Consider the following 22,122-nt stretch of genomic DNA (forward strand, 5'->3'; position numbering starts at 1 on the left):
CATATACATTTGGAATTATGACTGCATAACTGTCGTTATTTCATTTTTTAAAAGATAACTTTGCTCTTTTATAACTTTTAATCTGACATGCAGAAAGCACGTTTCCGTTTGCGGTGAACAGCGGATGCAATCTGGGAAGGGAGGAGGGAGCAAAAAAAAAAAAAACATGCAAAAATTAATGTACTCCAGTCACACCGGTGTGTCGAAGTCAAGCAGAGAAACACGCGAGGCGTCGCTAAGTTCCTCCGCCGCCGCCCTCAAGGTAAATAACCGTTAATATTTCTCTTTCATACTTTTCTTTTCAAAGTTTGCCGTCCGGTAAAGTCAGATGAACTTCTTCTTCACCTGGCTTTAACGGACCGAGTGACGGACAACTTTGACGCCGTGGGAAAGAAGTTCAAAACTGGACACGGCATTTCCGGGTCCGACTTAGAACTTTTTCAACGGTTTTAAATCAACAAACTTTTACTTTTTTCTTCACTTAAACCGTTTGCATGTTATTTTAAGACTGAGAGCCAAAACAATAAAACTAAACAAACAATGGACTGTGCAAGTTTTTATAAGGCAGCCTTGCCAAGAACCATTGTTGTCGAGTACTAATTACATATTTTGAGAGTAATCTACTTTAAAATCGCGTGTAATTTCCGGTTTTATTTTACCCAACTTCCTAAAAAATGCGTTGAAAAAAAACGTCTATGAACATTTTACGACATTTTGTGGCGGGATCATTTTATTTTATTTTTATAGAAAAGTAGATGTTTGCAAATATATAATTATGGTACATTAAAAGATTATGAACTACTTTTATCTGGGACGAAATAAATTATTAAATGTTTTTATCGGTTATTTTTTCATGAATAAATTTTTGATTAAGTCGTTCATGCAAGAAAATAATTAAAAAGTTCCAGGCAAATTGATCATGAAGTTGTTGTTTTTTAACTCGTTGTTTTTTTTTGCAAAATATTCACATTTTTTTGTTGGGTTTGAACTTCCTGACTTAAATTTTCAGACGAGCCCTGACACGATTCGCAATGTTTTTTTTTGTTCGACTGGCATAAGATTTCTAAGATATTTTTAGGCTAAAAACTTCCACTCAATTTGTCTATTGCAAGTAAATCTGCAACAATTCAGCAATTTATCAATTGTCTTTAAAAAAAATGACTCCAGCCCCCCCCATGACCATTAAAAGGACAGAGAAGAATGAATTATGAATGATTACTTAATTTTTACTCAAAATAACTTACTCCAACTGTGTTTTTTTTTTTTTGGAATAGTTTCAAGGTTTTGTAGCTTCAAGTTCAAAACTACATTTGTCCATCATTTCGTTCGGCGAGGCCAGCGTGTCGTATTTTGTTGACGTGGCCGTGAAATGTGTTTTTGTTGTGAGTCGGCCAAGTGTCGGCGTGTGAGGAAAGATGGTTTATTAGGACATATTATCACTAGAATTTGCTATCTCAACAGGCCTCATACAAAAAAAATATAATGTATTTTCCGCACTATATGGCGCAACTAAATTTCTCAAAAGCCGACAGTGCGACTTGTATATGGATCAATATTGGTTAATCCTTGTATGAAATTACTACTACTACTACTACTCCTACAGCTCCATCTAATGGATGTGTAATGCAACCTACTACTGCTACTACTACTCCCACAGCTCCATCTAATGGATGTGTAATGCAACCTACTACTACTACTGCTACTACTACCACTGCTACTACTACTATTACTACTACTACTATTACTATTTCTACTACTATTACTACTACTGCTACTACTACCACTGCTACTACTACTATTACTACTATTTCTACTACTATTACTACTAATACTGCTACTACTACTACTGTTACTATTACTACTATTACTACTCCTACTGTTACTACTACTACCACTGCTACTGCTACTATTACTACTATTTCTACTATTATTACTACTACTACTACTACTGTTACTATTACTACTACTACAGCTCCATCTAATGGATGTGTAATGCAACCTACTACTACTACTGTTACTATTACTACTATTACTACTCCTACTGTTACTACTACTACCACTGCTACTGCTACTATTACTACTATTTCTACTACTATTACTACTACTACTACTACTACTGTTACTATTACTACTACTACAGCTCCATCTAATGGATGTGTAATGCAACCTACTACTACTACTACTACTACTACTGTTGTTACTATTACTGTTATTACTGCTGTTACTATTACTGCTACTACTGCTGTTACTATTACTACTACTACTACAGCTCCATCTAATGGATGTGTAATGCAACCTACTAATACTATGACTACTACTACTGCTACTACTACTATTCCCACTACTACTACTCCTATTACTAGTACTACCATTACTACTAATATTACAGCTCCATAGTGGACATACCTCTATCACTGCTACGACTTCTTCTAGTGTAAGTAGTACACAACTACTACAACCACTGTTATTACAGCTCCATCTAGTGTATGTCTAACTCAATCTCCTCCTACTACTACTACGTCAAAAGATCGCTCGCCAACTTTGTTTTTGTCCCCCGCAGATGGCCTCGAGTCCACGCTAAATCTAAAAAAGCGGGGCTTCCGACAATCCCAGCATGCTACAGAACCTGCGCCGAAAGCTGCGATGGGAAAAAAAGAGCTCCGCCTCCTCCCCGTTCGCCGCCGACCTGCGCCCCAGCTCCTCCGCGCCCGACATACGGGAACTGAAGCGGGAGGCCTACCCCTCGCCGCTCTCCTCCCCTTACCTGCGCCGGAGTCCGCCGGCCGGGCCCGTCCAACCGGGCGGCTCGGGGGGAGGAGCCTGGAGCCGGCGCGCGGACCTGGCGGCCGAGTCGCTGGAGTCTTTCGACAGCGCGCACATGGAAGACGCATCGGCCGAGTGGCGGCGGCGCCCGGCGACCCGGGGCGGAGACGGCGGCGGGACGGACGCCGAACAAAGACCCGAGGCCGTTGCCGACGACGACGGCTCGCAGGTACCTTTTCCGATGCCGGGTGGGTGTGGCCCGGATTACGAGTGTCAAACAACAACAAACAAGTGTGAAAGCCATGAAGAAAAATGCACTTGAAAATGTGCTCGGGTTCAAGTCCCGTTTTTCACTCAGATTTTTGATTTAAAAGGCAGATTTCGGAATTTATTTGTAGATTTAAAAGTGAAATTGTTCTGACACGAGTCTTGATGCACTTTAAAGTCACAATTCTGGATCGTCGAGATTTAGATTCTAATATTAGAATTTGGAATTGCAAATTTTGACTGTTTTTTTTCAATCAAAATTCTGAATTTTGGACTTGTCCACATTCAGAGTTGAATCTCAGAATTCTGACTTTAGCAATAAAATTCTGGCTGATTTTATTGTCTGAATTCTGACTTTGTCCTTGCAGACTTTAGTCAAATAATTTTGAATTATGACAATAAATTCAGACTTAATTCAGGAAAAAAAATAAACGTCTAAAGTCAGATTTTTCTGCCTTTGTTGACAGAATTTTTTAAATATTCTCCCCAGAATTGTGTGACAAATATATATCCAGCAACTTTGCTTGTCAGCATTCCTTCACAGGTGTGTGTGAGTGTGTGTGTGGGTGTGTGTGTACACGTGTGTGTACACGTGTGTGTGTGTGTTTCAATTTTTGCTCAACTTGACAGTTTGGAGCTTTAGTCGTGAACTCTGCTTTACTTGTAGCCAGATTTGGAAACTGAATTTGGCTCCATTGTCTTGAAACTCCGCCCACTGGTTGTCAAACTCAGGTTTGAGGGCCAGATATGGCCCAATGCATCGTCTTACACGGCCCACAAAATTGCACATTACGGAAGTTTATTTAGAATAGTTTTTAATAGGGAGGCCCCGCCCATTGGAAATTGAGGGCCAATCAATTGTTTTTTTTCGAAAGATCGGAATCGGGTCAAAAAAGATTATTTTTTACATTTTTTTTTAATAAAATTGCCTCCAAATTCTTGACATTTCAATCAATTTAAAATTTTCCTGAGTATAAGCCGCCTCTAGATTTGTAATTTTAAAAGCATTTTATTAAAGGAATTATAATACAATTACTGAAAAATATAATTACTGCCAAAATGAAAATAACCAACAAATCCTAAATGTCACTTTACCGACATCTACTGGTGAAAGAGTATCTCAAGTCTTAAGCACATGCTTATAAGCCATACCCTTTATTACATATATTTTTTTTAAATGTACAAATACGGCTTATATGCGAGAAAATACAGTAAAAAAATTCCCAGGTATCCCAACTGGGATTTGCATGCTACAATACTTTCCTAGTATTTAAAGTATTTGCCTATTAATATTAGCCAATTGAACATGGCTAATGGTTGCCAAAGTACTATTGTGATGGATATAATAAGTACTCGAGTATTAACCGCCATTGTAAAGTGTGCAAATGGAACAAATGAGCTGGTGAGCAAATACAGTTGGCCGTTTTAAACCAGGTATCTTCTTTCACCTGCTCTTGTCAACATTGGAGTGGGCGGGGCTACACCTTTTGGGAATTATGCTCCAACAATAAAGGACAGCTGGGGACTTTTGACTTTTCATGATGTGATGTGAAGGTGTGGACATTTTTCTCTTTAAAATGTTTTACGTTTTGTGACTAAATTTTTGTTGTTGTTGTTGTTTAGTTTGACATGGAGTCTCCAAGCCACCTAGAGGGCAGCAGAGAGTCTTTGACATCCTACTTGCTCACCATCAACCTGAAGGAGGGACGCAATTTGGTCATCAGGGACCGCTGTGGTAGGAGAATATATGTATATTTTTTTACAATTCATGCCAATATCGTATTTTTTTGGTATATAAGTCGCCCCCGCGTATAAGCCGCACCCTTAAAATGGCCTTAAAATGGTTGAATTTTGCAATTTCTCTTGTATAAGCCGCCCCTAATTCACAATTTTCACGTCCATATTCATAAATTTGACAATTTCTCTCGTGTAAGCCGCCCCTGATTCACAATTTTCACGTTCATATTCATGAATTTGACATTTTCTCTCGTATAAGCCGCCTAATTCACAATTTTCACGTCCATATTCATAAATTTGACAATTTCTCTCGTATAAGCCGCCCCTGATTCACAATTTTCACTTTCATATTCATGAATTTGACAATTTCTCTCGTATAAGCCGCCCATGATTCACAATTTTCACCTCCATATTCATAATTTTTACAATTTCTCTCATATAAGCCGCCCCTGATTCACAATTTTCACCTCCATTTTCATGATTTTTTTTTAACAATTTCTCTCGTATAAGCCGCCCCCTGATCCACAATTTTCACCTCCATATTCATGCTTTTAATATAGAGTACAAATGTGTAACTTTGAAGGGACATTCTTTATAAAAATCATCACGTCTTATCACATTTCCTTTTCCTGTCCTTCACAACTCGCTTATCTTTTCTGTTATCGTAATATCGTCTTAACAGAAACTTACTCTGAATAGACTCTCACTTATCTCATAATCACATCATAAACATTGAGGCTAGATAATAGTCTCAAATTGTTTCAAGTATGTAGCTGACAAGCTTCAAACACTCTTTGTTTCCATTTTACATGACATTTCTATTTTAATGCTTAAGTTATTTTATGTACTTATTTTCTCAGCTATGTATTCATCTCAGAAATACCAGTTTGATGATTTTTCTTAAGATTTTCCCTTCAAAATAACACATTTGTACTCCCTATTAAAACCATCAATATGGAGGTGAAAATTGTGAATCAAAATGCGGCTTATATGCGAGAAATTGTCAAAATCAACCATTTTAAGGCAATTTTAAGGGTGTGGCTTAAACGCGGAGGCGGCTAATATACGAGAAAATATGCTAATTATGTACGCACAGTTTATGAGACAGGCAGAAAAACCCCTTGGGCCATATCGGAACCACTATTGGACCACTTTTGGCCCACGGGTCACATATTTGACACCTTGTTTAAACAATGGTTCAAGTAAAAAGCATTAACTTCATACAAATCCTCTTAAAAGGGCGGACAACAGGATTATTTAATGGTTAAAGTACTTTTGAAGCATTATAAACAAACGTTAAGCTAATTGTAAACAAACGTTAAGCTAATTGTAAACAATTGTTGCGCAATATTTTGAGGAATATTATTATTATAACTAATTAGGGGTGTTGTGGAGTTAAAGCAAAAATAATTGTCGAGCTTTAAGGTTGTCTTACAATCAGTTTGTCCCTTTGCCAAAGTCTCACCTATCAAAAGACTGCAAAGAATGCTAGATAATAGATGTTAGCAAAGCGCTAGCCGCAAAGCTCCCGCGGCTAGGATTCCAGCTGGCGGCGAATCATAACCTGTCCCAGCCACGCCCCGCCATCTTTGTGTTTACCCGGACACAAAAGCAGAAAACCCGTAACAACAGATGGGGACAAAGTCCAACTTTTCTTTCATGAGGACGTCTCGTTTTCAAAAACAGAAGCTCTTGTTTGATTAGTTGTTTTATTGTGCTAAGCTACTATCTTATCTTTTCTTCATTTCCGTGTCAAAGTCTAAGTTTTTTTCAAATATTCACCGCATTTGGTGTGTATTAGCTTGTTAGCATGTTCGCTTTGCCTGAAATTGATATGTTAATGAAGAGGAAATTTAAAAAATAATAGCAAGAGAGGAATATAATGCTAAATAGTAAGGGAAATCTTGGTTAGCAAGATTAGCACTTATTTTAACTGTGGTTGCGGAATAGGAAGTTGTGGTGTAACAAACTAAAATAAAGACTTGGAAGAGGGAAGTTTTATTAGTTTGTTTCACAGGAAGCTACATGTGGTAACTTCCAGAGAAATATCTAGTCTAATAAAGTCTAATTTAAATGAACGAGTTTTGCTAATTAGTTGCAAACAAGTTGCATTAAAGATTTGACAAATGGGCGGGGTCAACACAAGATAGGATACATATAAAAAAGTGCATCCGTTAACAGTACATATGAAACATAAACAGAAAATAAGGACTAAAGTATTAACATACTCATCACTGATCATTAAAGTCAAAAGTATAAAGTACAACGTCAAGTAAAAAGGAAAATGTATTAGGAAATATTAAAATATCATTTAAAAAAAGATAGAGGGGCTGTAAAACACCAAAAACAAATAAGAGTGGACACAGCTACTGCCAGTGGCATCCACCTGATGGCGCCATATTGGGGCAGAAAAAAAAACATTGTTTGGACAACGTCGGCGGGCCGGATTAAAAAGCCTAACGGCCCGTATGTGGCCCGCAGGCCATAGTTTTGTCTGTCTGATTGTCATTGTATATGAGATAGAATGAGAGCCCAGTAGAGGGCAGCGATGTTCGAAAGTGAGAATCAATGCATCCACGACAATATTTTCAAAATAAAATAACGTAAAGAAATGCATTTACTTTTTGGGGGATTCCGTAACTTGGATTTTTTTTTGTAAGTAGAGGCATAACTACAAAGTACAACTAATATACATTCAATTGAAGTAGCCTAATAAATGAATGTATATTTTTTGTAAGTACAGGCCTAACTACAAAGTACAACTAATATACATTCAATTGAAGTAACTTAACACATGACTGTATCTTTTTTCTGTAAGTAGAGGCATAAGTACAACAAAGTACAACTAATATACATTCGATTGAAGTAACTTAACAAATACATGTATTTTTTTGTAAGTACAGGCCTAACTACAAAGTACAACTAATATACATTCAATTGAAGTAGCTTAACACATGAATGTACTTTTTTTGTAAGTAGAGGAATAACTACAAAGCACAACTAATATACATTCAATTGAAGTAGCTTAACAAATGAATGATGAAAACTACTATAAGATAAACTGCATGATAAATACTTTGTTTACAGGAAGAACCCATTATTACCATTCCAATTATAAAACCAGTCACCAACAGTGACATAATATAACAAAATTGTCATTTATATTCCATTTTCCAGGTACTAGCGACCCCTACGTGAAGTTCAAGCTGGAAGACAAGACCATCTACAAGAGCAAATGGATCTACAGGAATCTGAACCCCGTATGGAATGAGAACTTCTCCTTTCCAGTCCGGAATCTCAACCAGGGGCTCTACGTCAAGGTGATTGGTCGCCATGTGATAGCATGACCGCCCCCCTTACGCCTCGTTAACCGCAGTCGACCTGACGCAGGTGTACGACCGCGACTTGACAACGGACGACTTCATGGGATCGGCTACAGTCTTCCTCGCGGACTTGGACCTGGACAAGTGAGTCGCATTTACGGCCATTTTAAAATTAATTTAAGTTCATTTTCTCGCATATAAGCCGTATTTTTGGCTAAAAAACTGATGACTGAATCAGGGTACGGCTTATATGCGCATAAATTCGACTTGACAAGCACGAAACAAAGACCAAATGCAAAAAATGTGGCTGAAATGGTCATTTATATAAAAAATGAAAAATTATAAACAGATAAAATGCGGCCGTATTTTCACGACTATCAGGCGCACCGCATTATAAGGCGCACCCTCAATGAATGACATTTTTCCATATATAAGGCGCACTGGATTATAAGGAGTACTGTCTATTTTGAAGAAAATTTAAGACTTTTAAGTGCGCCTTATAGTTGTGAAAATACGGTAAGCAAAATTTATTTTAATTTCTATGAATTAAATTAAAGGAAAAAAATTTAGGGCATGGGCGCCATCTTGTCATGTCATGGCGCTGTCAAATTGCAGGTTTTTTTGAAAGTTTTGTTTTTATGCACATATAAGCCGTACCCTTGATTAATACTAATTAAGTGTTTTCTTGTCCGTTTTTTTAAGGGTGAATGAGCTGTGCCTACGCCTGGATGACCCCAACAGCCTAGAGGACGACATGGGTGAAATTCTCCTGGACGTGACCCTAACACGCCGAGACGGAGACAGTCGACGTGGAGGAGTAGGGGGCGCCATTTTGCGTACTTTTGCTGCATGGCTTCTGCTAGCTGCTTTTTTAAAAAAAAATTGCATTGCCATGCTAAATAAGAAAATGTATTCATTCAAGTTTTTCATACTCTTTTTGAATGCCTTATCCTCACAAGGCTCAAGTGGGGTGCTGGAGCATATCCCAGCTGACTATGAGCCAGCCAATCGCAGAAAACGAGGAAACCAATCAACCAATCAAACTCAATCAGGGGGAATTTAGAGTGTTTAACCAAATTGCTTAGCTTAGCATGCTAGTTTTTGGGATGTGGAAGGAATCTGGAGTACCCGGAGGAAACCCACACAAGCTTGGGGAGAACATGCAAAGTCCACACAGGTGGACTGACCTAAATTCAAACCCAGAACCCTAGTACTGAGAGGCCGACCCACTAAACAGCCACTGGACCGAGTATAAGACGGTGTTTTTTTGCATTGAAATAAGACTGAAAAAGTGTGGGATGTCTTATATTCGGGGTTTAGACATTATACCCATCCACAACACTAGATGGCACCATATCATTAAAACCATTCATTTATTTATTATTTTTTTGTATTTTTTTATATTATGGGTGACCCTACTTAGTGATTTTTGAAATGTGGCGGCCATGTTTGGAAAGAGTAACCTTGGCTTTTCATGTATTGTTCCAACAAGCGTCCTTACTCACTTTGACTGTGCTTTGTCCTTTCGCACCTTAACACGCATGCTCCGCCCCCGAACCGCAGCGCTGGCCGCAAATCCGAAAACGCAGTAGTCGGGTAAGACACGGCTGTATTCGGGTATCACTACGATAATACACAACCCCAATATATACCACAGTGCATTTGATTTTGACTGGAAATTTTGCAGGTTTGGACTAAACTCCTCCCCCCACAAAAAAATAGAAAAGTGTATTTGGCGGTTGGGGAAATTTTTGACTGGTTTGTTTTGTTTCCTTTTCAGGGGAACTCGCGACTGTCCGACTCGCTGAACATGAGTCAGTTGTGGACTTCGGTGGTGACGGTGACGCTGGTGGAGGGACAAGATGTCCCCGTGGGGGACTCGCCCGGTGGAGACCTCTACGTCCGATTCAGGCTGGGGGAGCAACGATACAAGAGCATGGTAATTTTATTTTAAATTTAAAAATATAAAATTCAATCGCATCGTAATACTATTCTTCAGTTTGAAACTGTCATTAATTTATTGGGCGACACAGTAAAAATATAAAATTCAATCGCATCGTAATACTATTCTTCAGTTTGAAACTGTCATTAATTTATTGGGCGACACAGTGGATGAGTGGGTAGGATGTTGGGCTCGCAGTTTTGGGCTCTTGCGTTCGATCCCAGCTCGGTCCTCCCGTGTTGAGCATGGTCATTTTTTTAATCAAAACTTAAAAATTCAATCTTAATGCAATTCTTCAATTTGAAACTATCATGTAATTATTTGGGCGACACAGTGGAAGAGTGGTTAGCACGCCGGGCTCGCAGTTTTAGGCTCTTGGGTTCGATCCCAGCTAAGTCCTCTTGTGTAAGGCATGGTAATTTTTTTTAATCAAAAATTAAAAATTCAATCGTATCTTAATACCATTCTTCAGTTTGAAACTTTCATGTAATTCTTTGGGCGACACAGTGCATGAGTGGTTAGCATGTCGGCCTTGCAGTTTTGGCGTCCTAGGTTTGATCCCAGCTAGGTCCTCCTGTATAGAGTTTTCTCGTAGGCTTTTTTGGGTTTTCTCCGAGTACTCCCATTTCATATAATTCATTGGGCGGCCCAGTGGATGAGTGGCTAGCATTTTGGGCTCGCAGTTTTGGGCTCCTGGGTTCGATCCCAGCTCGGTCCTCCCATGTGGAGTTTTCATGTGGGCTTTTGTGGGTTTTCTCTGAGTACTCCCATTTCATATAATTCATCGGGGCCCAGTGGATGAGTGGTTAGGATGTCGGGGTCGCAGTTTTGGGCTCTCGGGTTCGATCCCAGATTTGTCCTTCCGTGTAGAAATTGCCTGTGGGCTTTTGTAGGTTTTCTCCGGGTACTCCTGTTTCCGCCCACATGCCAAAAACATGTATGCTAAGCTAATTGTATGGTTAAAAAAAAGAATGACAGTAAATTTGGACATTTGTGTCTCCGCCCAGAATGTCTGCAAAGTATCCCGACCACAATGGCGAGAGAGATTCACCTTGAACAACTTCCCGGATAGCGGCAACCTCCTGGAATTGGAACTGTGGTCCAAAGAGGGTCGGCGTTCCGAGGACTGTTTGGGAACGTGAGCGTCCAAAACCACCCTACCGCCAACTGGCCCCTCCCACTTTCCGTTTTAATTCGATTCGCCCATGACAGGTGCGAGGTGGATCTTTCCGAAGCGCCTCCGGACAAAAGGCTCCTCCTCAAGCTGACGCTGGACTCCAGTCGAACTCGCCTGATCGTACTGGTCACGGTGGGCGCCTGCAACAGGGTCTCGATCTCGGATCTCTACGCCGCGCCGCTGGATGAGCCCATTGAACACCAGGGCCAGCTGGAAAACTATGTCAGTATAACCACTATTTATTTTTTACATTCATTCTTACAAATGACTCTATTTACAAATGACTCTATTTACAAATGACTCTATTTACAAATGGGCCTACTTACAAATGACTCTACTTACAAATGACTCTACTTACAAATGACTCTACTTACAAATGACTCTACTTACAAAAACTTATACTTCCAAAAACTTCTACTTACAAAAACTTCTACTTACAAAAACGTATACTTACAAAAACTTATACTTGCAAAAACTTCTACTTACAAAAACTTCTACTTACAAAAACTTATACTTGCAAAAACTTATACTTACAAAAACTTATACCTACAAAAACTTATACTTACAAAAACTTATACTTACATAAACTTATACTTAAAAAAACTTATACTTACAAAAACTTATACTTACAAAAACTTCTACTTACAAAAACTTACACTTACAAAAACTTCTACTTCCAAAAACTTCTACTTACAAAAACTTCTACTTACAAAAACTTATACTTACAAAAACTTCTACTTACAAATGACTCTACTTCCAAAAACTTATACTTACAAAAACTTCTACTTACAAAAACTTCTACTTACAAAAACTTCTACTTACAAAAACTTCTACTTACAAAAACTTCTACTTACAAAAACTTCTACTTACAAAAACTTCTACTTACAAAAACTTCTACTTACAAATGACTCTACTACCAAAAACTTCTACTTACAAAAACTTCTACTTACAAAAACTTCTACTTACAAAAACTTCTACTTACAAAAACTTCTACTTACAAAAACTTCTACTTACAAAAACGTCTACTTACAAAAACGTTTACTTACAAAAACGTCTACGTACAAAAACGTCTACTTACAAATGCCTCTACTTACAAAAGTTTCAGGTTCCAAAAACTTCTATATACAAATGACTGTTCTAAAATCCAAAAAAAAACAGATCCAAATCATCAATAAGTTTCCTGTATGTAATTTTATTTTGAAATCGGCCTGCTTGACCCGCCTCCGGCTTCCTATTGGACCGTCACTACGATAATTGTCAGAGTTTTTTTAATTATAGTTATGTATAACATATGTATTGTTGGGGCTAAAAATGAAGCGTTGTCCTTCTTTACAAGAACACCAGATGGCATTATTGGTCTTTAAGTGACTTGCCAGATGTTTGAATGGATGATGTCCCATTATATCATTAATAATAGCATCCATATCATATATGCTAGCTTTTTTAATCACTTAGAAAACAAGCTAGCATAACTTAGGCTAATTATTATTTTTAAATATATTTATCAAGAAGTATAAAAATATAACAGATTTACAATTCAGTCAATTTCTAATTTTGAGACAGAATTTTTGTTGTTGTTTATGTTTTATTATCACATGCAATAATCATTTTAATTGTTGAGACTGGATTTTTTAACATCTATTTTATGGAAAAACACTATTTTAATGTTTAGAAACACATTTTTAAATCATTTTTACTATATTTTAAAACCCAGGAGGAACATTTGGTTTTCATGTACAGCCATAGTCGTCCAATCCCCGCGATAGCATAACTGCCCCACCTAAAACCACATAAAATTGGACATTTATGGACGTCTTTTTGGTCCTTTCAGAGCTTTCGCAGGTCCTTGAAGAACCTGAGCGACGTGGGCTTCCTCCAAGTCAAAGTCATCAAGGCCTGCGACATTCTCTCCGCCGACCTAAACGGTAATTTGTTTTGCCGTTTACCCGCGGAAAAGCCGTGGCTTGATGTCATTATTGACGGCGCAGGCAAGAGCGACCCCTTCTGCGTCTTGGAGCTCTGCAACGACAGGCTGCGAACGCACACCGTCTACAAAACCCTCCAACCTGAGTGGAACAAAGTTTTTACCTTGTCAGTATACTCTTAAAATTACTTCATTTTGAAAAAGAAATTCTATTTTTCTTCCATTTTGGGCCTAAATGGCCTTATGATGTTATTGGAAAAATGTTGGTTATACTTTGTTATAAAAGAGCATTCATTTTTGTTTGGCAACTACTATATTTATTACTACTTTAAATTTGTTTTTTTTTTGTAAAGATTGCTGTAAAAATTAGGTATTTTAAATATTTTTTAAGAATTGATAAAACCTAAAGGAAAGTTAATTTTTCGATCTGTTTAATATAATTGTTTTTTATAAATCACGATTTTGATTCAGTTTTTAAAATTATTTTACTTAAATAGGAACAACAACAATAATAATTCATTTTTATTTTACTTTATAGAATAATTATAGAGTAATTAATTAATGAATTAAATATATAATAATTATAGAGTCATTCATATATTGGTACTCTAATGCTTATTTCATATTTTTAAAGGCATTAAATTCCAAGTTAAGTCATTTTAAAAACTTATTTTCCATTTAATAAGACCAATTATAACTTGGATTTAAAGTCTATAAAATTTAGAATTTTTTGTTTAAAATATTATTAATTAATATATTTTAAAATATATTTTATTTATTAAACAATTCATTTTTAATTAATATGTTTTTTTCTACATTATTTTTAGCGGGCACTAAAAAATCTCCACAAGGAATTTGAAAGGCTAAATTTTGGACAAAGTGAGAAAATTATATTTAAAAAAAACCTTTTAATATTGTATTTAAGGGGTTATTGATTGGAATAAATGATTTTGACATGAAATATTAAAATTGTTTGGATGGAATAATTCAAATCAATTGTTTTGTGTGTCGTCCAAAGCCCCGTGAGAGACGTCCACGAGGTCCTCCTGGCGACCGTCTTCGACGAGGACGGAGACAAAGCTCCGGACTTCCTGGGCAAAGTGGCCGTCCCTCTGCTTTCGGTACAAATCTGCCGCCCCTTCTGATTGGACCGGGGCTCTGCTTTACGACCCGGTGTTGTTATTTTTTTTTCCCGCAGATCCACGGGAGGCGGCGAATCACACTGCCCTTGAAGAAAGATGATCTGGGAAACGTCACCAAAGGGAACGTCACGCTGGAGCTGGAGATCATTTTTAATCCCGTGAGTGGAGGAAGGCATCCGACCTCTCACCTCACAACCTTGGAGTCATGGCATCTGGGAGTCATGGCGTCTGGGAGTCATGGCGTCTGGGAGTCATGGCGTCTGGGAGTCATGGCGTCTGGGAGTCATGGCGCCTTGGAGTCATGGCGTCTGGGAGTCATGACGTCTGGGAGTCATGGCGTCTGGGAGTCATGACGTCTGGGAGTCATGGCGTCTGGGAGTCATGGCGTCTGGGAGTCATGGCGCCTTGGAGTCATGGCGTCTGGGAGTCATGACGTCTGGGAGTCATGGCGTCTTGGAGTCATGGCGTCTTGGAGTCATGGCGTCTTGGAGTCATGGCGTCTGGGAGTCATGCTGTCTGGGAGTCATGGCGTCTGGGAGTCATGGCGTCCTGGAGTCATGGCGTCTTGGACTCATGGCATCTTGGAGTCATGGCGTCTTGGACTCATGGCATCTGAGAGTCATGGCATCTGAGAGTCATGGCATCTGGGAGTCATGGCATCTGGGAGTCATGGCATCTTGGAGTCATGGCATCTTGGAGTCATGGCATCTTGGAGTCATGGCATCTTGGAGTCATGGGGTCTGGGAGTCATGGGGTCTGGGAGTCATGGGGTCTGGGAGTCATGGCGTCTTGGAGTCATGGCGTCTGGGAGTCATGGCGTCTGGGAGTCATGGCGTCTTGGAGTCATGGCGTCTTGGAGTCATGGCATCTTGGAGCCATGGCGTCTTGGAGCCATGGCGTCTTGGAGCCATGGCATCCTGGAGCCATGGCGTCTTGGACTCATGGCGTCTGGGAGTCATGGCGTCTTGGAGTCATGGCGTCTAGGAGTCATGGCTTCCTGGTGTTTTGTGGTCTTGTCGTCCAGGTTCGAGCCGGCGTGAGGACGTTTCAGCCCCGGGAGAGAAAATTCATGGAAGATAATCCCAAGTTCTCCAAAAAGGTTAGACTTGAAGAACCAACACAACAAAATTTTGCGTCCAATTTTGAGGGTTCACCAATACTTTTTTTCCTCCGTTTGACCGTTAAAAAACACATCATCCATTTCAACTTGGAAAGCCGCCGTAGTTTTCCCATGTCCGGTCTAGACTAGTTCTAATATCATTTTTATTTTTAATTGGGAGAGGGCTCTGGTTCACCCCCCGAATAGATTGCACCCTGGGGTGTCGCCTGTATCGAATGTAGCGAAAACCGGCCCCGACTGGTCGAAGGGAGAAGAAAAAAAACGCGGGTTAAACGGGCGGTCAACTCGAAGCGTCAATGTATGGGCTATTATGGTATGGGCTTGAATGCGCTCCAAGTGCTCGTCTCTTGTTGCAAGTGGTAAAAGCAAAAGCGGCCCGCTGCTTTGAATTGAGCCATAATGGCCGCCGACCGAGACGCATTCTGCCGCAGCGCTTTGAGATACAGTGTGTGAGACAGGGTGCCGGAGCGGGTGCCCGACTGTCTGTCCTCCCCACAAAAGGCTCATTGTTGCCAGACAATACGCCGCCCGCTAACGCCCAAATTGGCTTACGCTCGCTGTGACGTGCGCCCGAGCCTCCTATGGCTTGTTTTCCTGTCCAAGTAAAAAATAAGAAAAAAGACATTAAAAAATCAGGTCACATTTTGGACGGAATGCCCAAAAAAAATATTGGGATCGTGATTATTTATGCTTGGTTTTGCTCGATTGTTTGCGCGGGGTGCTGGAGTTGAGCTAATCGCAGGCTAAAGGGCAATTTAGAGGGTTTCATCAGTTAGCCTAGCTTAGCGTGAAGGTTTTTTGGGATGTGGGCGGAGCTTTTGGAGAAAACACACCCTCAGAGAACATGCAAATGGAAGGGCGGAAATTACCGGGGATTGAACCCGCGGTCTTAAAATTGCGAGGCGAATGTGGAAACCACTGTACATTTTTATGTTTCTCAATTGGTGATTGTTTTTGATGAAATTTAGGAAATTGGCGAGGAAAAAAAACTGTTCCGCAAGTAATGTTTAATGTATGAAATGAAAAAATAGCATTTTTTAAAGCCACGCCTCTTTGTTTAAATGAATTTCTTGATCTGTTTAGTGATTTGGCAATATTATTTATTTTTCTATTTATAGACTACCTACAAAATATGGTGATGCTTTGAATTGGGTTGCTTAGACCAGATATGGGCAAACTACGGCCCGCGGGCCACATCCGGCCCGCTAGGCTTTGTAATCCGGCCCGCTGACTTTGTCCAAATAATGTTTTTTTCCCCAATATGGCGTCATCCCGCGTAAGCCAGTGGCAGTAGCTCTTTCCACTCTTATTTATTTTTGGTGTTTTACAGCCCCTCTATCTTTTTTTAAATGACATTTTAATATTTCTTAATACATTCCTTTTTATTTTATACTTTATACTTTTTACTTTAATGAGGAGTGATGAGTATGTTAATACTTTAGTCCTCTTTTCTCTTTGTGCTTCATATGTACTGGTAACGGATGCACTTTTTTATATGTATCCTATCTTGTGCTGACCCCGCCCATCTCTCAAAATTTAAAAGTTATTTTAATATTTCTTAATACATTCCTTTTGACTTGACTTTGTACTTTATACTTTTTACTTTAATGAGTGATGAGTATGTTAATATTTTAGTCCTTTTCTCCTGTTTATATTTATATGTACTGTTAACGGATGCACTTTTTTTATATGTATCCTATCTTGTTTTGACCCCGCCCATCTGTCACATTTTTAAAGTCATTTTAATATTTCTTAATACATTCCTTTTGACTTGACTTTTTACTTTATACTTTTTACTTTAATGATGAGTATGTTAATACTTTAGTCCTTTTTTTTCTCTTTATGTTTCATATGTGCTGTTAACGGATGCACTTTTTTATATGTATCCTATCTCGTTTTGACCCCGCCCATCTGTCACATTTTTAAAGTCAATGTGGCCCCCAAAATTTAACTGCTGCTTTTTCCACATAGTTTAATATGTATTTAACATCTGATTTCTCATTCTCAAGCATTTTTTTTAATTTAATTATTATTATATTCATTCAGGCTTTGACAAGAAACGTCCAACGAGTGCAGGCACTCTACCGGGCCATCAAGTCCACCTTGCAGTACGTCAAAAGCTGCTTTAATTGGGAAAGTGTCCAAAGGAGCCTCATCGCCTTCATGGTAAGCTTCCATTCACTTCCTTCATCTTTTTTTTAAACTTTAGTTTTGTAATAGGGGTCAAATTAAGGGCGACAATGACAGATCTACCACGTCCATCTGTTCCCATGTTGTCACACTAAACAGCTCACCTTCTTTTATTTTTTTTATTTATTTCCTGCTTCCTAAATCCTGGCTTTGGCACGGATGCTTGGGATTACAGCCTTGGCGAGCTGCACTTTCCTCTAGCGTTAAGTTGGGAAATCCCGTCCACATTTGCTAGGGGGGGGGGGGTGCTGTAGATCGTCTTTCCCACGCTAGACATGACATTAAAGTCAAAGATTGTAATCTTTATAGCACAGGATTTTTTTAAATTTCCAGTAGACGTAGTGGCGACCACTTTTTAGATGGAAATTCTCACATTCGGACAAGATACGATACACATAAAAAAGTGCATCCGTTAACAGTACATATGAAACAAACAGAAAAAAAGGACTAAAGTATTAATATACTCATCAAAAATCGTTAAAGTAAAAAGTATAAAGTACAGAGTCAAGTCAAAAGGAATGTAGTATTAAGAAATATTAAAATGTCATTTAAAAAAAGATGGACGGGCTGTAAAACACGAAAAATAAATAAGCGTGGACAGAGCTACTGACACTGGCTTCCGCGTGATGGCGCCATCTTGGGGAATAAAAACATTATTTGGACAATGTCGGCGGGCCGGATTAAAAATCTTAACGGGCCGGATGTGGCCCGCAGGCCATAGTTTGCCCATGCTGACCTAAACCCTTTAAAAAAAGGATCAAAGTGTCCCAATTTTGTATAAAAGATAGATTGTATAAAAGATAATTTTTTCAAATTAATAACAGGGAGATTGTTTAACAAGACGCAACTTGACAATTTCAAAATGAAATAACAGGAAATGGATTGTAATTGTACTAAAATGTTTTTTAATAGTACTAAAATTGGGATTTTTTTGCACAGCAACGCGCTGGTAACATAACATAAACAAATTACAATGACATTCGAAAATAAATTCAATCTAACCTTACACTAAACTTCTAATTTTGTTTACAATTTTGATACCTTTCTTCTGGCTCTATTGGCCCCGCCCACACCCTGATTTTCAGATGCAACCTATGGAGGGTCGTCTGCTTCAAAATATTCTATATATTTTAATCGGGCAAAACAATTATATTAATTTTTGGGCCTCCACATGTGCCATACTTGAAGGTTTTCCTGTTGACGGTTTGGCACTGGGAGTTCTACATGCTGCCCCTCATCCTGGTTCTGCTCATAGCCTGGAACTACTTCCAGATCCGATACGGACGTGTCAATCAAGAACAGGTGAGGCCTCGCACCATCGTTTTTTTCCCGCCACGGAAGGACAACGTGTTTTTTTGTTTTTTTTGTTTTCCCTCAGAGCAGTATGGACGTTGGTGATGAAGAGGAGGATGACGACAAGGTAGCTACAGACAAAACGAAGAAATTATTATTATTTTTTAATATGACAAAGTTGAATTATTCAGGAATCGGAACGTCGAGGTCTAATGGAGAAAATCCACATGGTTCAGGACATTGTCATCAGCCTTCAAAACTTCTTGGATGGCGTGGCCAACTTTGGCGAAAGGATTAAAAAGTCACTTTTATTTCAAAATGAAAATATTTCAGATGAGAGATTGTCATTTTTTAATGTTTTTTGTGTTTTTTGTGGTGTAGCACCTTCAACTGGTCCGTGCCCTTCCTGTCCAGTTTAGCTTCGCTAGTCTTGGTCTTGGCCACCGTCATCACCTACTTTGTCCCGCTGCGCTACATCGTCTTGATTTGGGGTAAGAAAACCGTTGTATATATGTATTTATTTACACCCCGTTGTATATATGTATAGATATAAATGTAGAAATATAGATGTATAGATATAGATGTATAGATATAGATGTGTAGATATAGATGTGTAGATATAGATGTGTAGATATAGATGTATAGATATAGATGTATAGATATAGATGTATAGATATAGATGTATAGAGATAGATGTATAGATATGTAGATGTATAGATAGATTTATAGATGTATAGATAGATTTATAAATGTATAGATAGATTTATAGATGTATAGATAGATTTATAGATGTATAGATAGATTTATAGATGTATAGATAGATGTATAGATATAGATAAATATATAGAAATAGGTATATAGATATAGATTATTATATAGATATAGGTATATAGATATAGATAATTGGATTTGGATATATAGATATAGGTATATAGATATAGGTATATAGATATTGGTATAAAGATATAGGTATATAGATATAGATATATATAGATATTGAAATAGATAGAGATAGCGATATATATATATATATATATATATATATATATATATATATATATATATATATATATATATATATATATATATATATATATATATATATATATATATATATATATATATATATAAAGATATAGATATATATATAGAAAGATATAGATATATATATAGAAAGATATAAATATATATAGAAAGATATAGATATGCATATAAAAAGATATAGATATGCATATAGATTTTTTTTGGTTTAAATTGTATTAATATTTTTTTCAATTTTTGTTTTTGTTGTTGCTAGGTATCCACAAATTCACCAAGCGATTGCGCAACCCTTACGCTATCGACAATAATGAGCTTCTGGACTTCCTGAGTCGGGTTCCTTCAGACGTGGAGAAGGTAACACATGCTTTTATTATTATTAATATTCCCTTTAACTCTTTCACTACCCCTTAATGGCCACAGACCTTAATTTGGTCTTAATTAATTAATTAGACAATTGATCATGAAACATTTGTGAATCAATTTTCTATAGTACAATGTAGTAATATTATATAAATATTACACGACTGAATTTTAAATTTTAATAAATGGATGAAACCATTTTAGATATACATTTTATCATTTAGGCTCATTTGATTAAATGTACTAATAACTAAGGGCAATTTAAATAAACCATACAAGTCATATACAATTAAATTGACATGTAAAAGATTTTTATTTATTTTAATAACCGGTTAAATATGCCCCCCCCCCCCAAAAAAAAAAAATCTAAAATAATTCCACACTCCCTCAAATATCAAAATTTAATCAAATGATGAATGTTATAATTCAACAAATATAAACAAATTACAAATGTCTTATAAATGTTTTTTATTTTTATTTTTTTAGGTGCAGTTTAGCGAGCCAAAAAGCTTCAAGAGAAAGAAGATGTAAAAAAAATCATATAATTTTCCATCTTTTAAATTTAAATGACTTTTTTTTATTGCTTTTAGCAAATATTTGCAAAACTGAACCAAAAAACAAGAAAGATGTTCATATTTTATCTGTAGTATATACCATATATACTTGTGTGTGTGTATATATATATTAAAATATATATATATGCATACCTTATTTATTATTGCCCTGCTTTGATACAGCAATAAAAGCTAACACTTAGCTAGCCAAGCGTCTTTTCTCCCATTGACAACAAACCCCCGCACCCCCTAGTCCACTTCGGGCGTCGTCATTAGCGACGGGACCCCGTTGACCCCCACGCAGATGCCGTGACCCCTGCGTCGCCCCAATTTAAATGCCAATTCGCCCAATGAAAAGCCGCCAAACGCAAAGTAAATGACAACAAAATTGTGTCAAAACGGGTCGAAGAAACGAGTTACGATTGGTCGGCCGATAAAATTAAACAATCAATGTAAAATAATTACGAGGGGAAATTAATTGAGGAATAATGTCAGATTTTGAGAAAAAAAATTAAGTTTATAAAAATTAAGTTAATAAATGTTTAAAAAATATAGGTAATGACACTATAATATAATTGTTCATTTTTGCTTATTGTTTAAGCCTTTATAAAAAATGTGATGATTTGGTCATTCAAAATTTGAATAATAGTAATTTTTATTGGCTTTAAAAAAAATATTATTGCATATTTAAATGTTTTATATGATTTATAAATACATTGAATCAAATTTTAAGCTATAATAACAAGAGAACTATAGTCTAGTTAAGTGAGTTGTTATAAGAGAAAAATAACCAAAAATAGCTTTTAAATTATTATATTAGTTAAAAAAATCATTATCTGATGAAAATATTTTCTTGATAACCCAAATAATTATAATTGTAATTTGGAAAAGTCATCTTTACAACACCAAAATATAAAATATTTTTGATTTTTTTTAAATCTATTCATTCATATCTAATATGTAAAAAAGCAACAACATTTTTTATAAAAGATTACTGTGTAGTTTCAATTATAATATTGTCAGAGTTGGGTTTATTTTGGCATTAAATGACGATGTGATGTTCCAATGAACAAAATCACACAAAAATTCACATTTTTTAAATTAATGTTATAATAACAATTTTCCTTTTATAAGAAAACAGACTTTAAGTCGTTCCAATTGATGGCTTTGCGCTCACCTTGCCAATGTCGCCTAGGTGGTCTCCAAACAGACGGCGCCGACACGCCGACGACCCTCTCGCCTCGACGTCTCGTTAGCATCGACATCCACATTGAATATTAATGAATCTC

The 22,122-nt window shown here is 37.3% G+C and overlaps 1 protein-coding gene across 2 annotated transcripts; it reads left to right on the plus strand.

Annotated features, from left to right (window-relative positions):
* The first annotated feature begins 86 nt into the window (after positions 1-86).
* LOC144194543 (multiple C2 and transmembrane domain-containing protein 2-like) lies at positions 87-21,035 on the plus strand. 2 transcript variants are annotated; one of them, XM_077713677.1, is made up of 22 exons: positions 87-262; positions 2,561-2,992; positions 4,654-4,765; positions 7,945-8,087; positions 8,158-8,234; positions 8,793-8,907; positions 9,654-9,686; positions 9,871-10,029; positions 11,040-11,170; positions 11,245-11,431; positions 13,041-13,134; positions 13,198-13,300; positions 14,152-14,254; positions 14,332-14,433; positions 15,300-15,374; positions 17,442-17,561; positions 18,774-18,887; positions 18,964-19,005; positions 19,070-19,179; positions 19,260-19,369; positions 20,176-20,273; positions 20,766-21,035. In XM_077713677.1, exons 2-22 carry the CDS (start codon positions 2,615-2,617, stop codon positions 20,808-20,810), a joined length of 2,451 nt encoding a protein of 816 aa, XP_077569803.1. In that variant the 5' UTR covers positions 87-262; positions 2,561-2,614; the 3' UTR covers positions 20,811-21,035. The 2 variants fall into 2 exon arrangements, with proteins under 2 accessions (XP_077569803.1, XP_077569804.1); XM_077713678.1 differs by lacking the exon at positions 9,654-9,686 and having other exon boundaries at positions 88-262.
* The last annotated feature ends 1,087 nt before the right edge of the window (positions 21,036-22,122 follow it).

This window comes from Stigmatopora nigra, chromosome 3 (assembly GCF_051989575.1).
Source record: "Stigmatopora nigra isolate UIUO_SnigA chromosome 3, RoL_Snig_1.1, whole genome shotgun sequence".
Lineage (NCBI taxonomy): Eukaryota > Metazoa > Chordata > Actinopteri > Syngnathiformes > Syngnathidae > Stigmatopora > Stigmatopora nigra.

Bases quoted from the DNA above. Each gene is read 5' to 3' on its own strand.
- LOC144194543 (XM_077713677.1), top strand. From the start codon at position 2,615: ATGCTACAGAACCTGCGCCGAAAGCTGCGATGGGAAAAAAAGAGCTCC. The intron at 10,030-11,039 runs GTAATTTTATTT...GTCTCCGCCCAG, and splicing joins AGCAACGATACAAGAGCATG to AATGTCTGCAAAGTATCCCG. The intron at 11,171-11,244 runs GTGAGCGTCCAA...CGCCCATGACAG, and splicing joins TCCGAGGACTGTTTGGGAAC to GTGCGAGGTGGATCTTTCCG.